Raw genomic sequence first — 18,698 nt, 5'->3', positions numbered from 1 at the left:
TGAAAAACCATGGTTGTGAAAGGGCTGATTTCTTTGGTTTCATAGCGGACAAGGCACGTGCTAATTGGAATGTAGTTTGACATGTGTTCAATGGTGGCAAAAATAATGTCATGATAGATAGGGAGAGGTTCTATTTCATTGGGAGAAGAGCATCACACGATAAAGTATGTGTGTGCCACATCTTAAGGTGAGCACAAAGCAATGTGCGAGAAGTGGCGCATGGCTCCTACTAGTGAAGCTGCATCAATAGAGGCTTGATTTATACGTCAATGGTGATGCAATGGTCATGTCATGGATAGGAATGTTTTAGCAATGGACTCTTAGTTGAGAGATGGGTGGGAGGTGCGCATAGCACATTGGGGTCCAGTCATGACAATAATAGAGAGAAGTAATGATGGTTCAAATACCCCAAAAAAAAACCTAGTAGAGAGCAAGAATGAGAGTTAGCTTGTAGGGAAAGGATATATACGCAAGATTTCTCTTTATGATGCATGTACTACTGATATGGCAAAGGCAATTTCGCAAAGCACTAAGACAGCCTCTTACTCTCAAGGCAAGCACATAGGGAGAGGACCAAGCTTGGAGAAACTAATGAAACAAATGTCTACAAGCCCAACCCAAGTGGTCCGAACAGTCAATAAGGCAACTGAAGGAACACTCATGTATAAGGTGCCTACCCTCCTAACCGGTGACAAAGAAATTGCACGTCGCAAAAGCCACTATATTGATGATGAGGCGCATCGTCCAAAGTATAATACGCATATACAAGACCACAGATATATGGGGAGGCCATGAAAGATCAATTTTAAGGAGCATGATACAACCACTACTCCTCAAAGAACAACAAAAGCCACATAGTTTAGTGTGATTGAGCGCAAGGTGAATGAAGCAATGTGGGCAATTCGAAGGACATGCATTGGTAGTAAGGTCACATGTAGTGGAACTCCTCATGGTGGTAAGAGCTGTGGGCAACACATAGCCGGATCTATAAAGGGCGTGCCTGCACCATCATTCGAAGAGTACCACAAGCACTCTAATGGTCTCATTAGATAATGGATGTGGTTTTTCCTTGATTACATGCTTTATTGCTATATTGTGGATGCCATTATAGATCCAAATCACATGCCAAATTTTCTCATTTCATGTCCTATAGTATTTTGGGACTTCTGTAACCTCATTGTGGAAGCAACCCCATGCCAAATTTTCTCATTTCAGGTCCTATAGTATTTTGGGACTTCTGTAACCTCATTGGAAGCAACCTCGTTGTAGAGGGTTCGATTGTGGCAATATCTTTCTCTCCCCCCCCTCTCTCTCTCTCTCTCTCTCTCTCTCTCTCTCTCTCTCTCTCTCTCTCTCTATGGAGGGAATGTGTATGAACTTTGTGATCCTTCCAAACAAATTTTGTTAAGCTTCTCATATTACATTATCGAATTAAAGTTGAGTTTCGTTGAATATTGTTAGTCCATTGCATTTTCAAGTAGGTATTGTACTATAGAATGTGGTTTCTACTATTAGATGAATGGTAATTGTGTTATGAGCATTAAACGTTTAAAAATCTTAGGGAAAATGAGAAGGAAAGAATGAGGGAGAGAGAAGCATGGTGGGCCACAAATCACATGCAGCCTTTAAGTAGGAAAGAAAGCTTTTTTGAAATTGCATGCACAAAAAGGAAAGATACATATTCGCTCTTCCCCAAAAATATAGAAAGATGCCTTTATTATTGTGCACTAGAAAATGAGGAAATATATGCCTTTATTATTGTCATTAAAAAAGGAGATTTTTTTTTGTTGCTGCAAAACTACAAGAAATATCTCTTTATGCACCTCTCCCACTCCTATAAATATAGAGACAAGTTCCATAGCACTTTGTTAATTACCATTTAGCTAAGCATTGAGTACACCACCCACAACCGTCCTACATACTTCTTGTGATGGCCTCATCAAATGTTAGCATTAAAGTTATTGTTAGGTGTATCACGAGGGAGGCCACCAATGCGAAGGTCAAGTAAAGATCGTAGATGGTGCACAAGCGCATGGAAAGGTCTCACATCCTTACCACTTCTTGGTAGTGATGATGATATATCTTAAGTGATGGGCTTAGTTACGATATGGTGAGTCTATGGTTTTATTGATGATACGCCCGAGCGTCTCTTGCTTAAGGAAGTGCAGAAGGGAACGAACCACGTTTGCTTACTTTGTGCATTCACCTCAGAGGACAAGCGAAGCCTATAGAAGTAAACAAGATTGTTGGAATTATTCACATTATTTGGAATTTATGGATTTATTTGATGGATATTTATTTTATGTGCAAGCGAGACTGATCACCTCTAAATTGTCACATGTTTTGAGCTTATATTGTGAATGTAAGTGTAGATCAGTGTGGGTGGCAGGGTTAGTGTGTGGGATGTGCATGGATCCATTGGGCTTGCTTCGACGGAAATCTATTAGCGCATGGCGTGTGGCAATTATTTATTCGATAGTGGCAATGATATTTTATGTGCACATTAGTGTGCAACATTTTGATATATATTAGTTCTATTTTATGAGTGAACCTTAGAGTGTTCCCACTTTTGTATTTAGGTAAGAGACAAAGGCAAATAGGTGACTCTTCTCCCCTTTATACCCGACTTCTTCTTTCCTATCTCAACGCTATATGGGATAAATCGAACATTGCATGGCGCTTTTTGGTGAGCCGTCAGAAGAGAAGAAGTAGAAGGAGAGCAAAAGAGAAGAGAAGAGAAGGAGAGAGAAGAAGTAGAGAGAGAAGAGAAGAAGGAGAGAGATAGAAGAGAAGAGGAAAAAAGAAGAAGAAGAAAATAGTTATTTAAAAAAAACACACACACACACATATATATACATATATACATATATATATATATATATCTTTTGAAAGGGGGTATATATTTTTTTTTCTAATATTTGTTTCTGCTCCATCCTCGATTTCTACCAAGCATCTACACCCATGGATTCTAATGATGGCACTCAACCACCAACCATTTCAAATGTGTCACCTCTTCCCACTCCTACTTTAGAGGAGCGCATTCTTCTACTTTGAGATGCAACTTGAAAAACAACCCAAACACCCATGCGTTCATGAGGAATCTCCTGATGTCATGTCTCCTGAAGATGATCGCTTGAGCAAGATTCTCAAATCTGTTTTTGACTCGTCAATGGACACATAAGGACTCCAAGATCAACCGTCGCACATTCATGTTCTCCAAATTTGACGGTAAAAAGGATGGTCGTCTAGTTCTTTCTTGGTTGATTCAATTTGATGATTATTTTGCTAGTGAACGATTTTCCAAGGAAGATAAAATAAAGTGTGCTACTAATCATTTGAGTGATCGAGCTTCTTTGTGGTGGAATGCACTTTGCATGGGTCCTACCAAGCCTCTTACTTGGGATTAATTCCAAGACAAATTCAAGTCTGCTTTTCTTCCTCCACAATTCCACCTTAACACTAGTCAAGCATGGAATCTTCTTGGCATGACAGATCGTGATACAGATTCTCAATACACGGAGAGATTTTGGCAATCACTTCTTATGCTTCGTATGCTCGAGGATATTCGAGGATGTTCCCAAAGATTCACTCCAACAAAAGTATGAAGATGGTCTTGAGACAACTATTCAAGCGGACATGAACATGTTCAAACCAACTTCTCTTGATGATGCAATCTCTCTTGCTCATGATTCCGAGCGCAAGAAAGGTTTGCCTCATCAATTACCTCGTAATGGTTAGTATACTTCTCCACCCAATCAACATTCTTCTTTCGTGGGGGAATCAAAGTTTCAGATCTTTTTTTCGACGCCCTCAATTTTATCAATCTCCTTCATCACAACAACGACGTCCATGGAATGGTAATAATGGTAATTTTGGTAACGGTAGTAATAATGCACACACTTTTTCCAATTCAAATGTAAAGAACAATTTTAATACTACCAACCCAAGCAATGTACACCCTAAAACCAATTCTAGTTACGATAGTAATGCACCCACTCCTCACCCTACCCAACCTCGTGAGGGCAATAATGTGCCTACATGCTTCAAGTGTCATCGAGTGGGACATTAAGCCGACAAGTTTACCTTTCGTCCTACTCAAGTGGCACAACTTCACAATATCGAAGATGACTACATGCTTCAAGTGTCATCGAGTGGGACATTAAGCCAACAAGTTTACCTTTCGTCCTACTCAAGTGGCACAACTTCACAATATCGAAGACGACTACATGCTTCATGTGTCATCGAGTGGGACATTAAGCCGACAAGTTTACCTTTCGTCCTACTCAAGTGGCACAACTTCACAATATCGAAGACGACACATACTACGATGGTGATGGTGATATGGCTCCGGATTGGATGGAAGAACAACTCAACAATGAAGAAGTGTGTATGCAAAGCTAATCGACGGGTACTTCAATCGCCCCACTCTTTGCTTCGTATGAAAGGATCTATTGATGGAAATGATATCACTATTTTGCATGATGACGGTAGTATGCATGATTTTATTTCTGAAAAGGCAGTTCGTAGGTTACATTTGGAGACTCATCCTTCGTGTTATAAGGTTAAATCTGCATTTCAAGGCACATGCTACATGGGCACTCATGACGTACGTGACCTTGAGATACAAATTGGACCTTATAAACAAAAACGAAACTTTCTCATTGCACCTTTGCATTCTAGTGACATCATACTTGGATGCCATTTAGACATGAATTTAATCCACATATTTATTATTCCATGCATACTATGGATTTCACACATAATGGTACTCTCATGCAATTACTTGGTGATCATTCTCTTGAGATGTATCAATTATTATTCCATACCCAAGCTAAACGTGCACTTTGGAAACAATCACGTGCATACATGATTTTAGTTAATGAAGTGCAAGTATATGAAAATAATCTCACTCCCTCTCAACAAGCATTCATGGCTCAGTTTCAGGATTGTTTTGTAGATGATTTACCTCCTACCTTACCTCTTTTGCGTCCTATAAAGACCATACTATAGAGATTATTTTGGATAGCCAACCACCTCGTAGAACTCCTTATCGTACAAATCCTATTCAATAAAAAAATAAATAGAATGATAAATTAGAGAATTATTAGACAAGAAACTTATTCGACCTAGTAGTTCTCCTTTTGGTGCACCTGTGTATTCACATTATTTGGAATTTATGGATTTATTTGATGGATATTTATTTTATGTGCAAGCGAGACTGATCACCTCTAACTTGTCACATATTTTGAGCTTATATTGTGAATGTTAGTGCAGATCAGTGGTGGCAGGGTTAGTGTGCGAGATGTGCATGAATCCATTGGGCTTGCTTCCATGAAAATCTATTAACGCATGGCGCATGGCGATTATTTATTTATTCGACAGTGGCAATAATATTTTATGTGCACATTAGTGTGCAACATTTTAATATATATTAGTTCTATTTTATGAGTGAACCTTAGAGTGTTCACACTTTTGTATTTAGGCTTATGTAAGCCCAATGTGGAGATCCATATTTTTGGCTACATGTATTTTTGGCTCTTGCTTTTTGTATAAGGAAATATATTTAAATACACCATGAAGAGGACGTGAGCCACTCTCATGGTGGGGGAGATTTAACCCATTCTTGTGTCACGTGCATAGCTTTCTTCTATTTTTAAGCTTATGTATTTCTTTCAAGTTGATTTTTAATAGAGGGCCAACCGTGAGCTTCCAATAAAGATTGTGTACTTCTTATTAGTATCTTGTATACCAAGATTGAACAACAGTTCTAACTGAAGAGTTGTATTTGGAAGTTGTATGTGAATGAACTTGTTTTTATTTTCACTTGGTAGCAACAACCTCAATTTGAAGGATGTAATGTTGACATCTCTCTCTCTCTCTCTCTCTCTCTCTCTCTCTCTCTCTCTCTCTCTCTGTGGAGAAAGGGAATCTTTTTGGAATCTGCTCACTTGATTCCAAAAAAGTGCTCGCTAGAAATTGCTCACCATAAAAAATCTCCCTTGCAAAGGGCTTATGGAGGCATGCGAGTGGTGATAACCCTTGTCTTGCAGCCGTAAACTGCTCTTGTTACTCCTCAAAGGAGTTAGGGCCAACAGATCCAATAACACATTCCTCAAATTACTGTTGAACAAAGAAGATGGGATTCTTATGATGCTCAAGTTTTGGCATTGATTGCCTTATCAATTAAAAGTTCTATTTCTATGTACATTCGCTCTTGTAGAACATTCATGCTTGCTTGGAACACTCTACTAGTTATGTATTAAGCAAAAAACGATACAAGGATTGCCTATCTCTCAAAAGGTGACTTGATAATAAAGTTATGCATTAGGCTAAAAATGATACAAGGATTGTGAAAATATGCAAGTTGAGAGAGCAAGCAATATTGATAAAGTCACTCCTGAAAAGAATGTGATTAACAACACCCTGGGTTTCAATTCTTTTTGTAGGAGGAATAGTACATAAAGAATGTTTCTAAGCACATAACTTATGGAGAATGCATAAAGTGGTCACACTATTACGTGTGCCAATAATGCCTCTTACCCTGTTAAAGGTATTGGTGAGATTGGTCTCACTACTATTGGTAGTGAGGATCTCTCTCTCTCTCCCCTCGGGGCCCCTTGCACCTCTCCATATTTTTATTTGGGCAAAAATAGTGTCCAAAAGCCCAATTTTGGCAAATGCCAACGTTTGAGTTGGGCTAAAAATTTGTAGAAGTAATGATGCCATGACCACTCCCATCCCCACTCCTTAAAATTTGTAAAAGCAATGATGCCATGACCACTTCAACCCCCACCCCTCAATTTTTATTTATGCAAATTTATGACCCAACTTAGACATAAAAGGGCCCAAAATACCAAATTTTAAGAAAGGCCGGAATGGTAATGTGAACCTACTTCCAAGAACATGCATACTTGAATGACAATTAATTGTAATCACTATAGCCATGCCACAACATGCTTGAATTTTCCACTTGTATTTTCACCCTATATAATATAAACTACTATAATATATCTTCATATATATAATGGAGGAGTAAAGTGATACAAAAAAATTAATTTGCAATGCAGATTGAATGTATTTAATGTGTAATTGAATATTTACTATACAATTTTTTTAAAATTTTCCTTAGGCTAGTTAGTTACACACAACTACGGTGCTTATCACCTCGCAATGTACTTGCATGTACTTGCCAATGGAGATGCGAGTCAATGATGGATGTCTTCTCCCCCTTTATTAACACACTTGAAAAAGCATTCCCTCGGATTGAGTAGTGAGGGGTGCCTCAGTGAGACGATTGGGCCTCCATGTTGTGGTGCCCATAAAGTGGAGGAGTGTGGGCAACCAACTCAATAGGAAAGCCACACACAACTTGTATACCCTTGGCAATGTGCCCATAGAATGATCATGAACTATGGTGTGATGGATGCTCACGTAGGTGCCACGATCCTTGATTTGAGGCCTCACACCAATTGTTTAACATAATGATGTCAACTAAAACCTTTTCAGGCAACAACCTCTTGATTGGTAGACATAGCTTTGCAAACCTTTTAATGCAACAATCTCTTGATTGGTAGACATAGCTTCGCCCATCCGTGTCGAGCCAAAGTTGGCTGCCCAACCCATATAGAAACGATGTGGACATTTAGTTAGCATAATGGTGGGGGTGAACATTGTAAAGACACCCAACTCTGTCTCTCATGGCTGTGTACACACTGAAATGGATGCCCTTATGTGTGTAAACGGACAAGCAACTCACATAGGGACAGGCACCAACCTTATAAATACATACTAAGCATCGGTCGAAATAAGTTTATGTGCCTAACAAGTCTGTGTGAAATCCAAGGGCATCGTTTTTGTGCAGGTATATTTCTAAGCTCTTCGTTTGCTTTACTGTGTGCGAGAAGGAACCCCTAAACCGTAATTGTCAGTTTCAGAGTATCACACAGTAGGAACGCCAGGGAACATCCTGCTTTTTTTGATTTTGTCCTGAGGTTGCGTTGGCCATGGCGGATTACGACGACTACGGAGACTCTCCTCCCCGAAAGCACAGTGACGTTGGGGCGGTTCAAACCAACGGATCCAGGCACCACGAGGTTAGTTCGTTAACCTGATGCCTCAATTATTTTCAGGGGCATGTTTTTCCTGGCTGTTTAAATAGAAAGAATTTTACAGTGGATTCAATTCTATCTCCTCTTTACCGGTTTGTGCTGTATATATGTATGTGTGTGTGTCGTGTGTCGTGTGCGTGGTGGAGGAGAGAAAATTAGCCTTTGCTTCATTGTGTGTGTGTGTGTGAGAGAGAGAGAGAGTGATATGACAGAATACCATACTTTACTTTTGGGCGTACTTGTTGCAGAGGTTTTATGTGTGGAGAACAGAAAATTAGCCTTTGCTTCATTATACTTTACTTTTGGGCGTACTTGTTGCAGAGGTATTAAAGTGCTAAAAGTTTACTCCCAATAACAGAGACCCATGCCTAACGTCTATGGCTGGCTTGTCATATCTGCCAACTTTCTTTGGCCATTGTCTAATGACTAAGGGGCTACAGTAGGAGTTCAGGCATCTGGCGTCCATAACTTCTTGATTATTAAGGCAAAGTACAGTTGCAAGCCAAACATAGAAGGAAGCTCAGAAACTGAAACTTTGACACCAGTAGCAGGGCCTGCGGTGAAAAAAGTTATCGACTTTCAAGGCTGGAACATGACACAAATCAATTTTCTCACTTATCAATATAAGCAGGCCGTTGTGCTGAATTACACGTTGGCTTCAAGCTCTTGCACTGAGTTGGAGATCTGCTGAAGATGGGGTCAAAAACTGCTTGGGAAGATGCATGCATGGTGGTAACCTTGTGATGACCCTGGTGCATAGATGCCATGTATGATGTTTGGATCAGGCTTTTCTCTCATGGAAACTGGTGCTGCTTTTGGTGAAAGTTCGCTGGTGTTCTTGTCTGTATTTGGATCACCTATGGATGAAGCTGGAAAAAATTATGGTGTGCAAAGTCCCGCACAGAAGATCTTTCACAACAAGACGGAATGCACAGCGTGTACAAGAGATGAGAACTGAACAGTAGAGCTAAGATTGGATGTGACGGAGGTTGGATATTGTTTAAGGAATGAGGACATCTTTGAATGACTTTGATGGATAATGGGGGAATACCGGGGCTTGGGGGCCTATATTTAGGCTCCCTTGTCAGTATATCTGCCAAGTTAAAGTCGACCTATATGATTGGCTCCTACCTAATGCCTACGGCATTGGAACTTGTCATGGGCCTTGCAACGTGTAGGCAGAGTGTCCCAGGATGCATCGCTCAAGTCCTAAATATGTGAACACTGGTATTCCACCTATCTAGCGATCATAAAGCTGTCACAGCCATCTTAGTCATGAATGACCCCATTCTGTGTCAAAATCGGGGCATAGAGTGCCTACATGGCTTCTTCCTAAAGGGGCCTTTAAAAATCACGAGTGACGTGAGGCTCATGCAAAGTGATAATGGTGATTTCTAGGGAGAGTGTCATGTATAAGGTTGGGTGTAAGGTCTCCACAGACCATGCCCAAGGATCATCTGACCTAGAACCGAAACCCTAACGAGGTTTCATAGACCGACATGGTTGTACAAATCGCGTGACTGATAGATTGTAGCTAGCGACTCACCACCCAACCGCAGGTTCAGTGCCCACCCTCGAGCTTTAGGTCCAATTACTGCGAGCCTACGTTGAGTTACCCATTCAAAAGAGCCTTCAGAAAAGCCCAAAATTGTAGCTTCAATCACCTGCTTTTCAAAAAAGCCCCAGGCACTGAAAGTAGAGTCAATAGAGTGGCCACAAAAATGGCGGCTGCAATATAGAAGAGGCAGGAGCCAAATGTGCAGACGGGTGAGCTGGGCATCAAAAATTGGTCGGTAGAAGGTAGTCGGGCAAAGGTGCAGTTGCAGCCGGTCAACACGCGGCAATGAGGGTGAAAAAATATTGCCACCGAAGGTAGCGCGAAGGAGCAGCTACAACGGGAAGGCCTACAAGTTAAGGAAGACATTATATGGTCTTAAACAAGCTCCTAGAGCTTGGTATGAGAAAATCCATCAATACTTGATTGGCCAGGGTTTCCACCACAATAGCCCAATTGAGGGCACTCTCTATGTTCAAAAGGTTGGCTAAAGAGTTCTGAACTATCCACCTTACAGCTCCATGGCCATGAGATCCTACATGCTTCCTTGGTAGTCCCAGGTCACTGCGTGACTACTTGACCTTTATGTCTTAGAAGTGACCCCAAGGTCATTTATATAGTAATAACCTGGCTATTATTGGCCCTTGCTTTATTTATAAGCTTTCATGCATAGTCATAGGGGTTGGAGGGGATGGAGGGCCGGGACGCAGAAACGCTGTCTCGAGACGCGATCATGTTTCGACACGGGCTGGGGAAGGTGGGAATGTTCCAATGATTCGTGTCACCAGGTGACGACGTCCCGGGAACGACGGAACGTACGATTCTTGTTGGGGACAAGATGGGAATGACACGCTGCAACGGATCGTTTTTTGTTGGTTTTTTTTTCGCCGGTGCTTCTGCCCGTTTTTTGCCGTTATTTTTTTCGTCTCGCTGCTTTTGCCCGTTTTTGCTGTTTCTGGCTGTCCTTTTTTTGGGGGGGGGGGGGGGGGTTTTGTTTGCTGTTGCTTTTGCCCGTTGGCATGCAGTGTGGCCTGTCGCCTATAAGCTCCTTCGGTCTCTCTCTCTCTCTCCCTCTCATGCGGCTTGCCGCTTAAGCCTTAAGCTCCTTCTCTCTCTCTCTCTCTCTCTCTCTCTCTCTCTCAAGTGGCTTGCAAGTTGCCGCTTAAGCCTTAAGCTCTCTCTCTCTCTCTCTCTCTCTCTCTCTCTCAAGCGGCATGTCGCTTAAGCTTTGGAGAACTGCAATGGAGCACTTTGGACACATCTTGGGAGGATGGAGGAGCTCATGGAGGGACGACTACTTACAGAGACGCACCAGAGCCCAGAGAGGGGGCTACCCAAAGTAGAGGGCTATCAGTGGGAGTTTACATACAGGGGGACCACACGGCAGAGCACATCGAGAGGATTTGGAGGTATAGCGGTACTCTTCAAGCGAGAGCTACTGGAGCGCCTACAGGTGGTAGCACGTGACCAAGAGGCTAGATACATGTGGATTAGACTGCAGCTCTTAGCAGAAAGGGTGTTGTACATTGCTCTATGCTACTTCTCTCCTAGAGGATCGAGATATGCCATGACAGCAGAGGATGAGAGTAGAGGCGAGGAGGAGGACACAGGGCCATTGGGAGAGTCACCATATTCAGCCCTTTCAGATGAGATCATACACTACTCCAACCTGGGGAAAGTCCTCCTTATGGGGGACTTCAATGCACGGACACAGAGCCGATAGTGCGACATTTATGATTTCGAGCACCCCGAGGTGATGCACACACTAGAGGTGGAGGACACGGGAGCTTGCAGGGTGTTAAGAGGACATGGGGCCGGATAACACCAGATATGGTCATCACTTACTTGAGCTGGGAGCACGACACCATCTTGTTATTTATAACGGGATGAGACAGTGGTAGGATTCAGGAGCACTGACATGCTTTCCACGATCAGGGGGGGTAGCACAATGGACTACATCATGGGGTCCATGGAGACCACACAGGCAGTGACATCTTTCACCATCCCCCCGTCCTATTGGTGCAGATCACACGTACCTCTTACTGTCACTACCGAGCTCCACACCAGCACCCACACAGCCCACACAGGCATCGCATACAACTTTCTACTTCACCCATGACTTGGCAGACATATAGGAGCATCATGTAAATGACGGGGTATTCTAGATGGATCCCCTGTCACCTCTAGACACACTCACCACCCAGTTGTCATCTCTACTACATACGGCCGCCACCCGCAACTTCCCCCATCATACACACATTGCACACATAGATAGATCTGGGAGCATGCCCCAGAATCGGTGGTATGGTGATGAGTGCAGAGAGCTATATAGACACCTCCGTGCCCAGAGAGCACTGGGGACCATTACACAGAGACAGGCGAGCCGACAGATGAGGATCCTCACATGCCGTAGGAGGCGTTCATATGAGGAGGCACAGTATTGGGATATATACCACCTACTCATGAGCAGAGATGCAGCCACTGTATGGCGCAGGATGAGAGAGCCTCGCCCTCGTACCCTGATTGAGGATCCACACACATGGCACACATATGCAAAGAGCCTCTACCATATTCCTCAGCAGCCGCCCATACCACAGCCACAGGAATGCCGCCCTTCCACCTCTACTTTCTTTACCACCTCGATGGTAGAGAGAGCTATCCGCCGGTTACAGCATGAGAGATCGGCTGACCACACAGGTATATAGAGTGAGCATCTTATTTATCCAGCTGACACACTGGGACCCTTTGTTGCTCCCCTCTTTAATAGGGCACTAGTGGAGGGCCTACCAGCTGAGTGGACTATGAACACCATCGTGCCACTCCACAAAGTGGGAGACATGCTAGACCCCAGCAACTACAGGACTATCATGATTGGTCATACATTGGCCAAACTTTATGGCGAAGTGCTCGAGGCAGAGTTGAGCTCATATGCAGAGGAGGGACTGCGAGCTCCAGGGCAGGCTGGATTCCGACGAGCTTTCTCCACTATTGACCATATATTCACTCTGAGATGTTTGATTGACCAGGCTAGGGCGCGAGAGAAGAGATTATATTGCTGCTTTGTGGATTTCCGCAAAGCATTTGACACAGTGCCACGAGAGAGACTCTTCCAGTGCCCAAGTCATTCATTGCCTAAGTCATTGGGGATCCCATCAGAGATGGTTTGGGGCATCTATGCTTTATATGAGCAGGTCTTCGGGCGCATACGATGCCCCGGGGGGCTATCTGATGTTATTGCTAGCACCATAGGTGTGAAGCAAGGATGCCCACTCTCTCCTACACTATTTGGGCTATACATCGATGAGGTGGCTGACTTCATCGGTCACGGTGGTGGGGACGGAGGTACCACAGTCCACATTATGCTATATGCAGATGATATTATTCTGGTCTCTGAGTCGCGGATGGGACTACAACACCATCTCCATGCACTCGATGACTTTTGCACACAGAGGGGGCTTACAGTGAACCTTGGGAAAACCAAGGCCATGATTTTCCACACCTCAAGGCCGGTTCGACGACAGGCCATCTTCATACTAGCAGGAGGACAGGTAGAGGTGGTAGACTCATATGTGTACCTGGGGATTACATTTACGACTCCGCAAGGAAGATTTACTATGGCACAGGCAGCCAGGGATAGACTCACACGAGGGTATGCAGCTCTGGCCATGCTAGAGAGACAGTGTCACTAGGCACACTTCCAGGATCCCCGCACGAAGGGGTGGTTGTTTGACACACACGTCACCCCTGCTTTGATGTATGCCCCAGCAGTATGGGCACCTGGGCTCACCACCTCCACATGGTCTTAGATAGAGAGGCCTCAGATTCTCATGCTCTCACGGATGATCCGCAACAAACCCTCCGTCCCACATGACATTGTCCGGACGGAGTTTGCTGCACCTCCTATGCTAGTAGAGGCCCTCTTTCAGACGATCTGCTTCATACAGAGGATCAAAGATATGCCATCAGATCGACTCTCACATAGAGCTTTTGAGGCGTCCAGGCAGCTCGCAGAGAGTGGAGATAGGAGATCATGGTAGCGTTGTGTTAAAAAACGTGAAAGGCTGAAATTTTAGTGTTGGGAATTGCACAGGTTGTAGCACGCAAAGAGTGTGTCACTATAGTCTGTGTGTAGAGAGGAGACTCGCCACAACCTCAGCCTGTGGGCCGCTACTACGGTCTTAAGCCTAAAGTCTACAACCTTCAAGTTGCAACATGCTTCAAGTAGGGTTTCTCCTATTAATTTTAAAAATCAGAAATTCTCCCAGAAAGTCCCCAAATTTGATATGGCAGTCTACAGAGATGGATCTCTTAATTGATTGCTCTATTATCAATAGAAAATCAGCTTTTAGTAAGCAATTAAAAAAAAAGCCCGAAATTCGATAGAGAGCTTTTAATAAATTAGCAATTTGGGCATAAGTTCCATGATTTTTTATGCATACATAAAAAGGTCACGAATGCATCCCCGCCACAGTTTGAAGCATTCTTTAGCAAACTTTGCAAACTCGAATGTGAGTGCATGAATGCAAAGAATGCTTGCAACTATGCTTGACTCCTCCCTCTTGTCCATGTCATGACTCACATGATTTTTCTAAGTTTCATTCTTGAAAGTTGACACTTGTTTCTTTTTGTGATCAGATCCGAGTACTTTAAGGCTATGGTGAAGAGGATTGATTGGGGAGTATGGTCCAAACTACACCCCCCCCCATCATCGGAGACTTTGCGCACCACATTGCTCGACAAGGAGAAGCGCCTTGTCGAGCAAGCTATAGAGAACACAAAGCTGCTATGGGCAAAGAATGGAGTGTCACTCCTTGTGGATGGATGGAGTGACACGAAGGCGGTCCATCCATGGCCTCGTTGCATATTCCCGTGGAAATGTACAGTGTACTTTATTGCTTCACATGATGCTTCAAGGACAGGGAAGAGTGCAGATGTGCTTGGGCAAGTGGCATTGAGCTCATTGCCCCGAAATGTGTTGTGGATTTTGTTGCAGATAATGGTGAGGCTGCAAATTTTTACATGCGGAAGCTCTGAGAGTCTTCTTTTAGCCCTAAACACCACTTAGAACATGCTGATGCAAAAACGCAGACAGAAGGGGGAGAGTAGAGAGAGAGAGAGAGATGGCTGGAAATCCAGTATTTCATATGGTACAAAAAGGTACATAATCCTTACAGCCATGGGCTGCCTTGAAAAGGTAGTAAAATACCTATTCTAGTCCTAGTCTAGACCCACACCCAAAGGGGGAGTGAATGAAAAACACAATGAGCAACTATGCCTATTTATAGGTTGGATATGACAATCAAATCTGGCCAACTGCTGGTCAGCCAGCTTTTTGGACATCAATATTTCACTTGCTGCAGCTGACTGGATATCACACTTGCATATTCTGGCCGACAACACTCCATGTCCTCCAATCAGTCAAATCCCTGCCAAAACAGCAGCACATGCTCCAAATCCCTGGTTCTAGTCTCTTTTTTTGGCTGCCCCTTCAGGATTAGTTCCAGAGAATGTCCATGGCAAAACTTGCACGACACAAATAGGGCAACTGGAGCTATCATTGAGGGCATGTATCCGCACATGACTGTGTCATATTATATGGCACATTGTTTGAACAATCTTTTAAAGGATACTGGAAAGATGTCATGGATTGAGGTTATCATTCAGGAGGCCAATCAAATGGTAACTTTTGTCTTGAACCATCAACTCCTCCGCCATGAGTTCTCCAAGAAATCAAGGCTCTCACTTCTCAAATACTCAGACACCCAATTTGCCCTCAACTTCTTGATGCTAGGCCGCTTGAGGGAGTGCAGTGGTGCATTGAGGCAGGTCTTCATCAGCGCGAGTTCACCACTTCCTCATTGGCTTTGACAGCCATAGGTAGATTATGTAGGGAGCATGCAGAGGGCACTTCCTTTTGGGGCCCTTTGTGTGACGAAGTGGAACTCCTATGCCTCTCCCTTGCATGCAGTCACCATATATGGTGGATCCTGAGTTTCAAGGTAATGGACATGAGAGTGACAGAGAGGTGAGTGATGGCTGGAGGCACATCTTGGATCGTCTAGTACCGGATGGAGGCATTAGGCGCAAAATTAGAGACCAACTTGCTGCACACAGATCCTTTCATGGTGCTTTTGGTTGTGCGGATGCACATGAGGATATGTTTAAGGTTGGGGTTGCTTTGGTGGGAGGACTACGGTTTAGATGGGCCTGAGCTGCAACAGTTGACTATCCGCATTTTGAGCCAAGCTGTAAGCTCCTCTTGTTTAGAGCAGCGTTGGAGTTCTTGCAGTCATATTGCATCAAAGAAGAGGAACTGCCTCGGTGTAGAAAAGGCCAATGATCTTTTCTTTGTAAGTGCAAACTTTGCGAATGCTTTGCAAGGGTGCGACTGCAAAGGTAGATCCCTTTACTCAGTGGGAGATGGAGCAGGAGGAGGGAAATGAGCAGGCGGCGACATAACAGAGCCCAGAGGACAATGCCACTACCTTTCAGATTGGTCATGTAGGTAGCCATGATCACGAGGCCAACACTTCTCAGCCTCCAGGCTCCGATTGAGCATTGCAGGCTCTCTGATTTATCATTTAGCTATGTTTCATTGTTTGACTTTTGAGTCTTGGCTCGGCACTTTATGTGCATTGTAGCCACACTGTCACGTGCATCCCGCACTTGGATGCCACGTAGACATATCTGTACAGAAGGTGCAGGACCTGGGATGGTGAACTAGTCCCATGTGAGCCCAGTTCGGGATGAGTCAGCCAGGGATCCATCTCAGTGGTCCGAGGTCAGGTGTGCATTGTCCTGCACATGAGTCCAAGGTTAGGTGTGCACTGTTCTGCACATGAAACAGTGCCAGTCCGCGCTGTGAGTCTCCCTTTGGAGTGATTCTGTGTATCCGGTATGGTACCGGATGCCAGATCACTGTGTAGTTAGCTAGAGTTTGCTTTTAGAACAAGGGGCCAGCCCATAGGGCTACCCCAAGTCTTAGTGTGGGCATGGGGATGGTGTGAAACCACCCCCATGAGGGCCAGGAAGGCCCTGGCTGAACCCACCAGCCATGGAGGGGCTGTAGGACAGCCCTAGGGGCAGGCTAAAGGCAGACATGCAGGAGATGCAGCCTTTGTATGGCTGTCGAGCAGGTATGGGGCAGCCCATACAGGCTGCCCAGCCCTCAAGTTGTTTGTGAAAGTATTGTCCAGCCTATCCAGAATCAGGCGCATGATGCCCAACCATTTAGGGAAAAATGCGCAGCAATTTATGTGATTTTTTCAGCATTAAATGTTGAAATACTCAGTCGTGGGACAACCTCTTGGAACTTTGTTCACCATGGAGTATCAAACGGTCCAACCCTCAATGGGTTGAGACATTCAGTCTAAGGCTGAGACCGAGAAGGAAACTTCTCCTCTCTCTCATGTACAATTCCAATGCATCAATTTTATTTCGCTATCACGAGAGTGTGTGTGAGGAATCACCCTATGGGTAACATGTCATGCTTGGACAACCAAGAAAGCTCCTTATCTTGTTGTCCCTCACAAACCAGCAATACTCCTCACAGTTACCATAGGTTAACTATGCCAAAACACAGAGTGTCCCAGACAAGAAACCCGCAAAGTCTTGGGAGATCCTACATGAAAACACATTTTGGCGTCCCATACCACCAAAGCACACCCCACATAAAACCTCCATTAAGCATGATCATAGGTGGAATGGCCAACTTCCCCCCCCTACAACCTAGCCTTGAAGCAATCGTTAGGTCAACTTGAGGGTCAATCCAATCTATGCGAAGTCAAGGATGAAAGTGTCACATGCGGTAGCTCTGAGAGTCTTCTTTCAGCCCTAAACACCATCCTGGAAGCGGAAGATGGAGATAAGAGAGAGAGAGAGAGCTGAGTTGTAGTATACTCATGAAGTACAAAAAGGTGTACATCTTGGCAAGCCCTTGGCTGCACCTCAAAAGGTGGAAAACACCTAATCTATGCCTAGTCTACTGACTCAGTCCACTAGGGACTGAATGCCCTAACAATGTACTTGGCATAGCCTTTTATAGGCTCGTTTGATGCAAGTTTAGTTTATATGTTTTCTTTCCTTGGCATAATGCAGTCTGAGCTCTTTTCTAGTTAACATGGCACTGGATCCATGTTGGCGACATGCCATGCAGCTACAAAAGTATGAAGGGGCAGGCAGCTCTAGAAAGTGGAGATGCAACTACTGTGGGATGACTAAAATTGGGAGTTTCACATGGGTGACAGGCCATCTTGCACATATGCCGAACAAAGATGTAGGGCCTTGTCCCGATGTGCCTAGAGATGTAAAGGCCAGCCTGTGAGGGCAAAAGAGACCAAAGGACCAAATATACGAGAGATCAGAGCAAATCACACAGCATGCAATGGGGATGTATATATAAATGATGAAATCCAGTACGGGAGCTCTATGTAAGACTCCGAAGGAGCAGAGAGGGCTGCTGTCCCAAAAATGCAGATAACAGTGCCGTAGTAAGCCTGATGTAAGCGCCGATATATGCTTGATGCAAGCCTGATGTAAGCGCCGATATACGCTTGATGTAAGGCTGATGTAAATGCTGAAGTACTCCTTATGAAGAAACGCTTAAGTCAGCCTGATGGTGTGCTGAAGACAAATGCAGAAGTATACCTGATGGTGAAAACGCTGAGATCAGCCCTGATGTAGGCGATGACAAACACAGAACACTGCCCTAATGTAGGCGATGGAGAAACGCTGTAGACAGCCCTGATGTAGGTGATGAGTCCAGCAGAAGAGATAGGCAGGTTGCACCAGTCGTAGGCGACCTACACCAGCAGCAGAGATGGCAGCTTGCACCTGTCATAGGCTGCCTGCACCAGCAGCAGAGAAAGCAGGTTGCATGCTGATGGTGACCCAGATGTTGGCGACCAGCAGAGGAGGTGCTCTTGTGTGTTGTCTGAATAAAGATGCGCTTCATATATATATAGGAAGGGAGGGTGCTGGTCGGCCAGCAAATAAAGGTAAAGTCAAATGACCAAATAACCCTTTTTGGGCTGGGT

At 44.2% G+C, this 18,698-nt stretch overlaps 1 protein-coding gene across 2 annotated transcripts in view; it reads left to right on the top strand.

The window, feature by feature from the left end:
• Nucleotides 1–7,698: 7,698 nt before the first annotated feature.
• LOC147614367 (splicing factor U2af large subunit B-like) overlaps nucleotides 7,699–18,698 on the top strand; it is a 47,140-nt gene continuing 36,140 nt past the window's right edge. Inside the window, exons 1-2 of one of the 2 annotated variants that reach the window (XM_086780909.1) lie at nucleotides 7,699–7,861; nucleotides 7,935–8,093. In XM_086780909.1, coding sequence (XP_086637035.1) covers nucleotides 8,004–8,093 — 90 coding nt within the window. In that variant the 5' untranslated portion in view covers nucleotides 7,699–7,861; nucleotides 7,935–8,003. Of the gene's footprint in view, nucleotides 7,862–7,928; nucleotides 8,094–18,698 lie in introns of both variants that reach the window. The other variant, XM_086780910.1, reaches the window with a different exon arrangement.

The sequence above is a fragment of the Cibotium barometz genome, chromosome 42 (assembly GCF_041138505.1).
Source record: "Cibotium barometz isolate CiBa-2024 chromosome 42, ASM4113850v1, whole genome shotgun sequence".
Taxonomy (NCBI): domain Eukaryota; kingdom Viridiplantae; phylum Streptophyta; class Polypodiopsida; order Cyatheales; family Cibotiaceae; genus Cibotium; species Cibotium barometz.
This window is presented reverse-complemented; position numbering and strand designations above follow the sequence as displayed.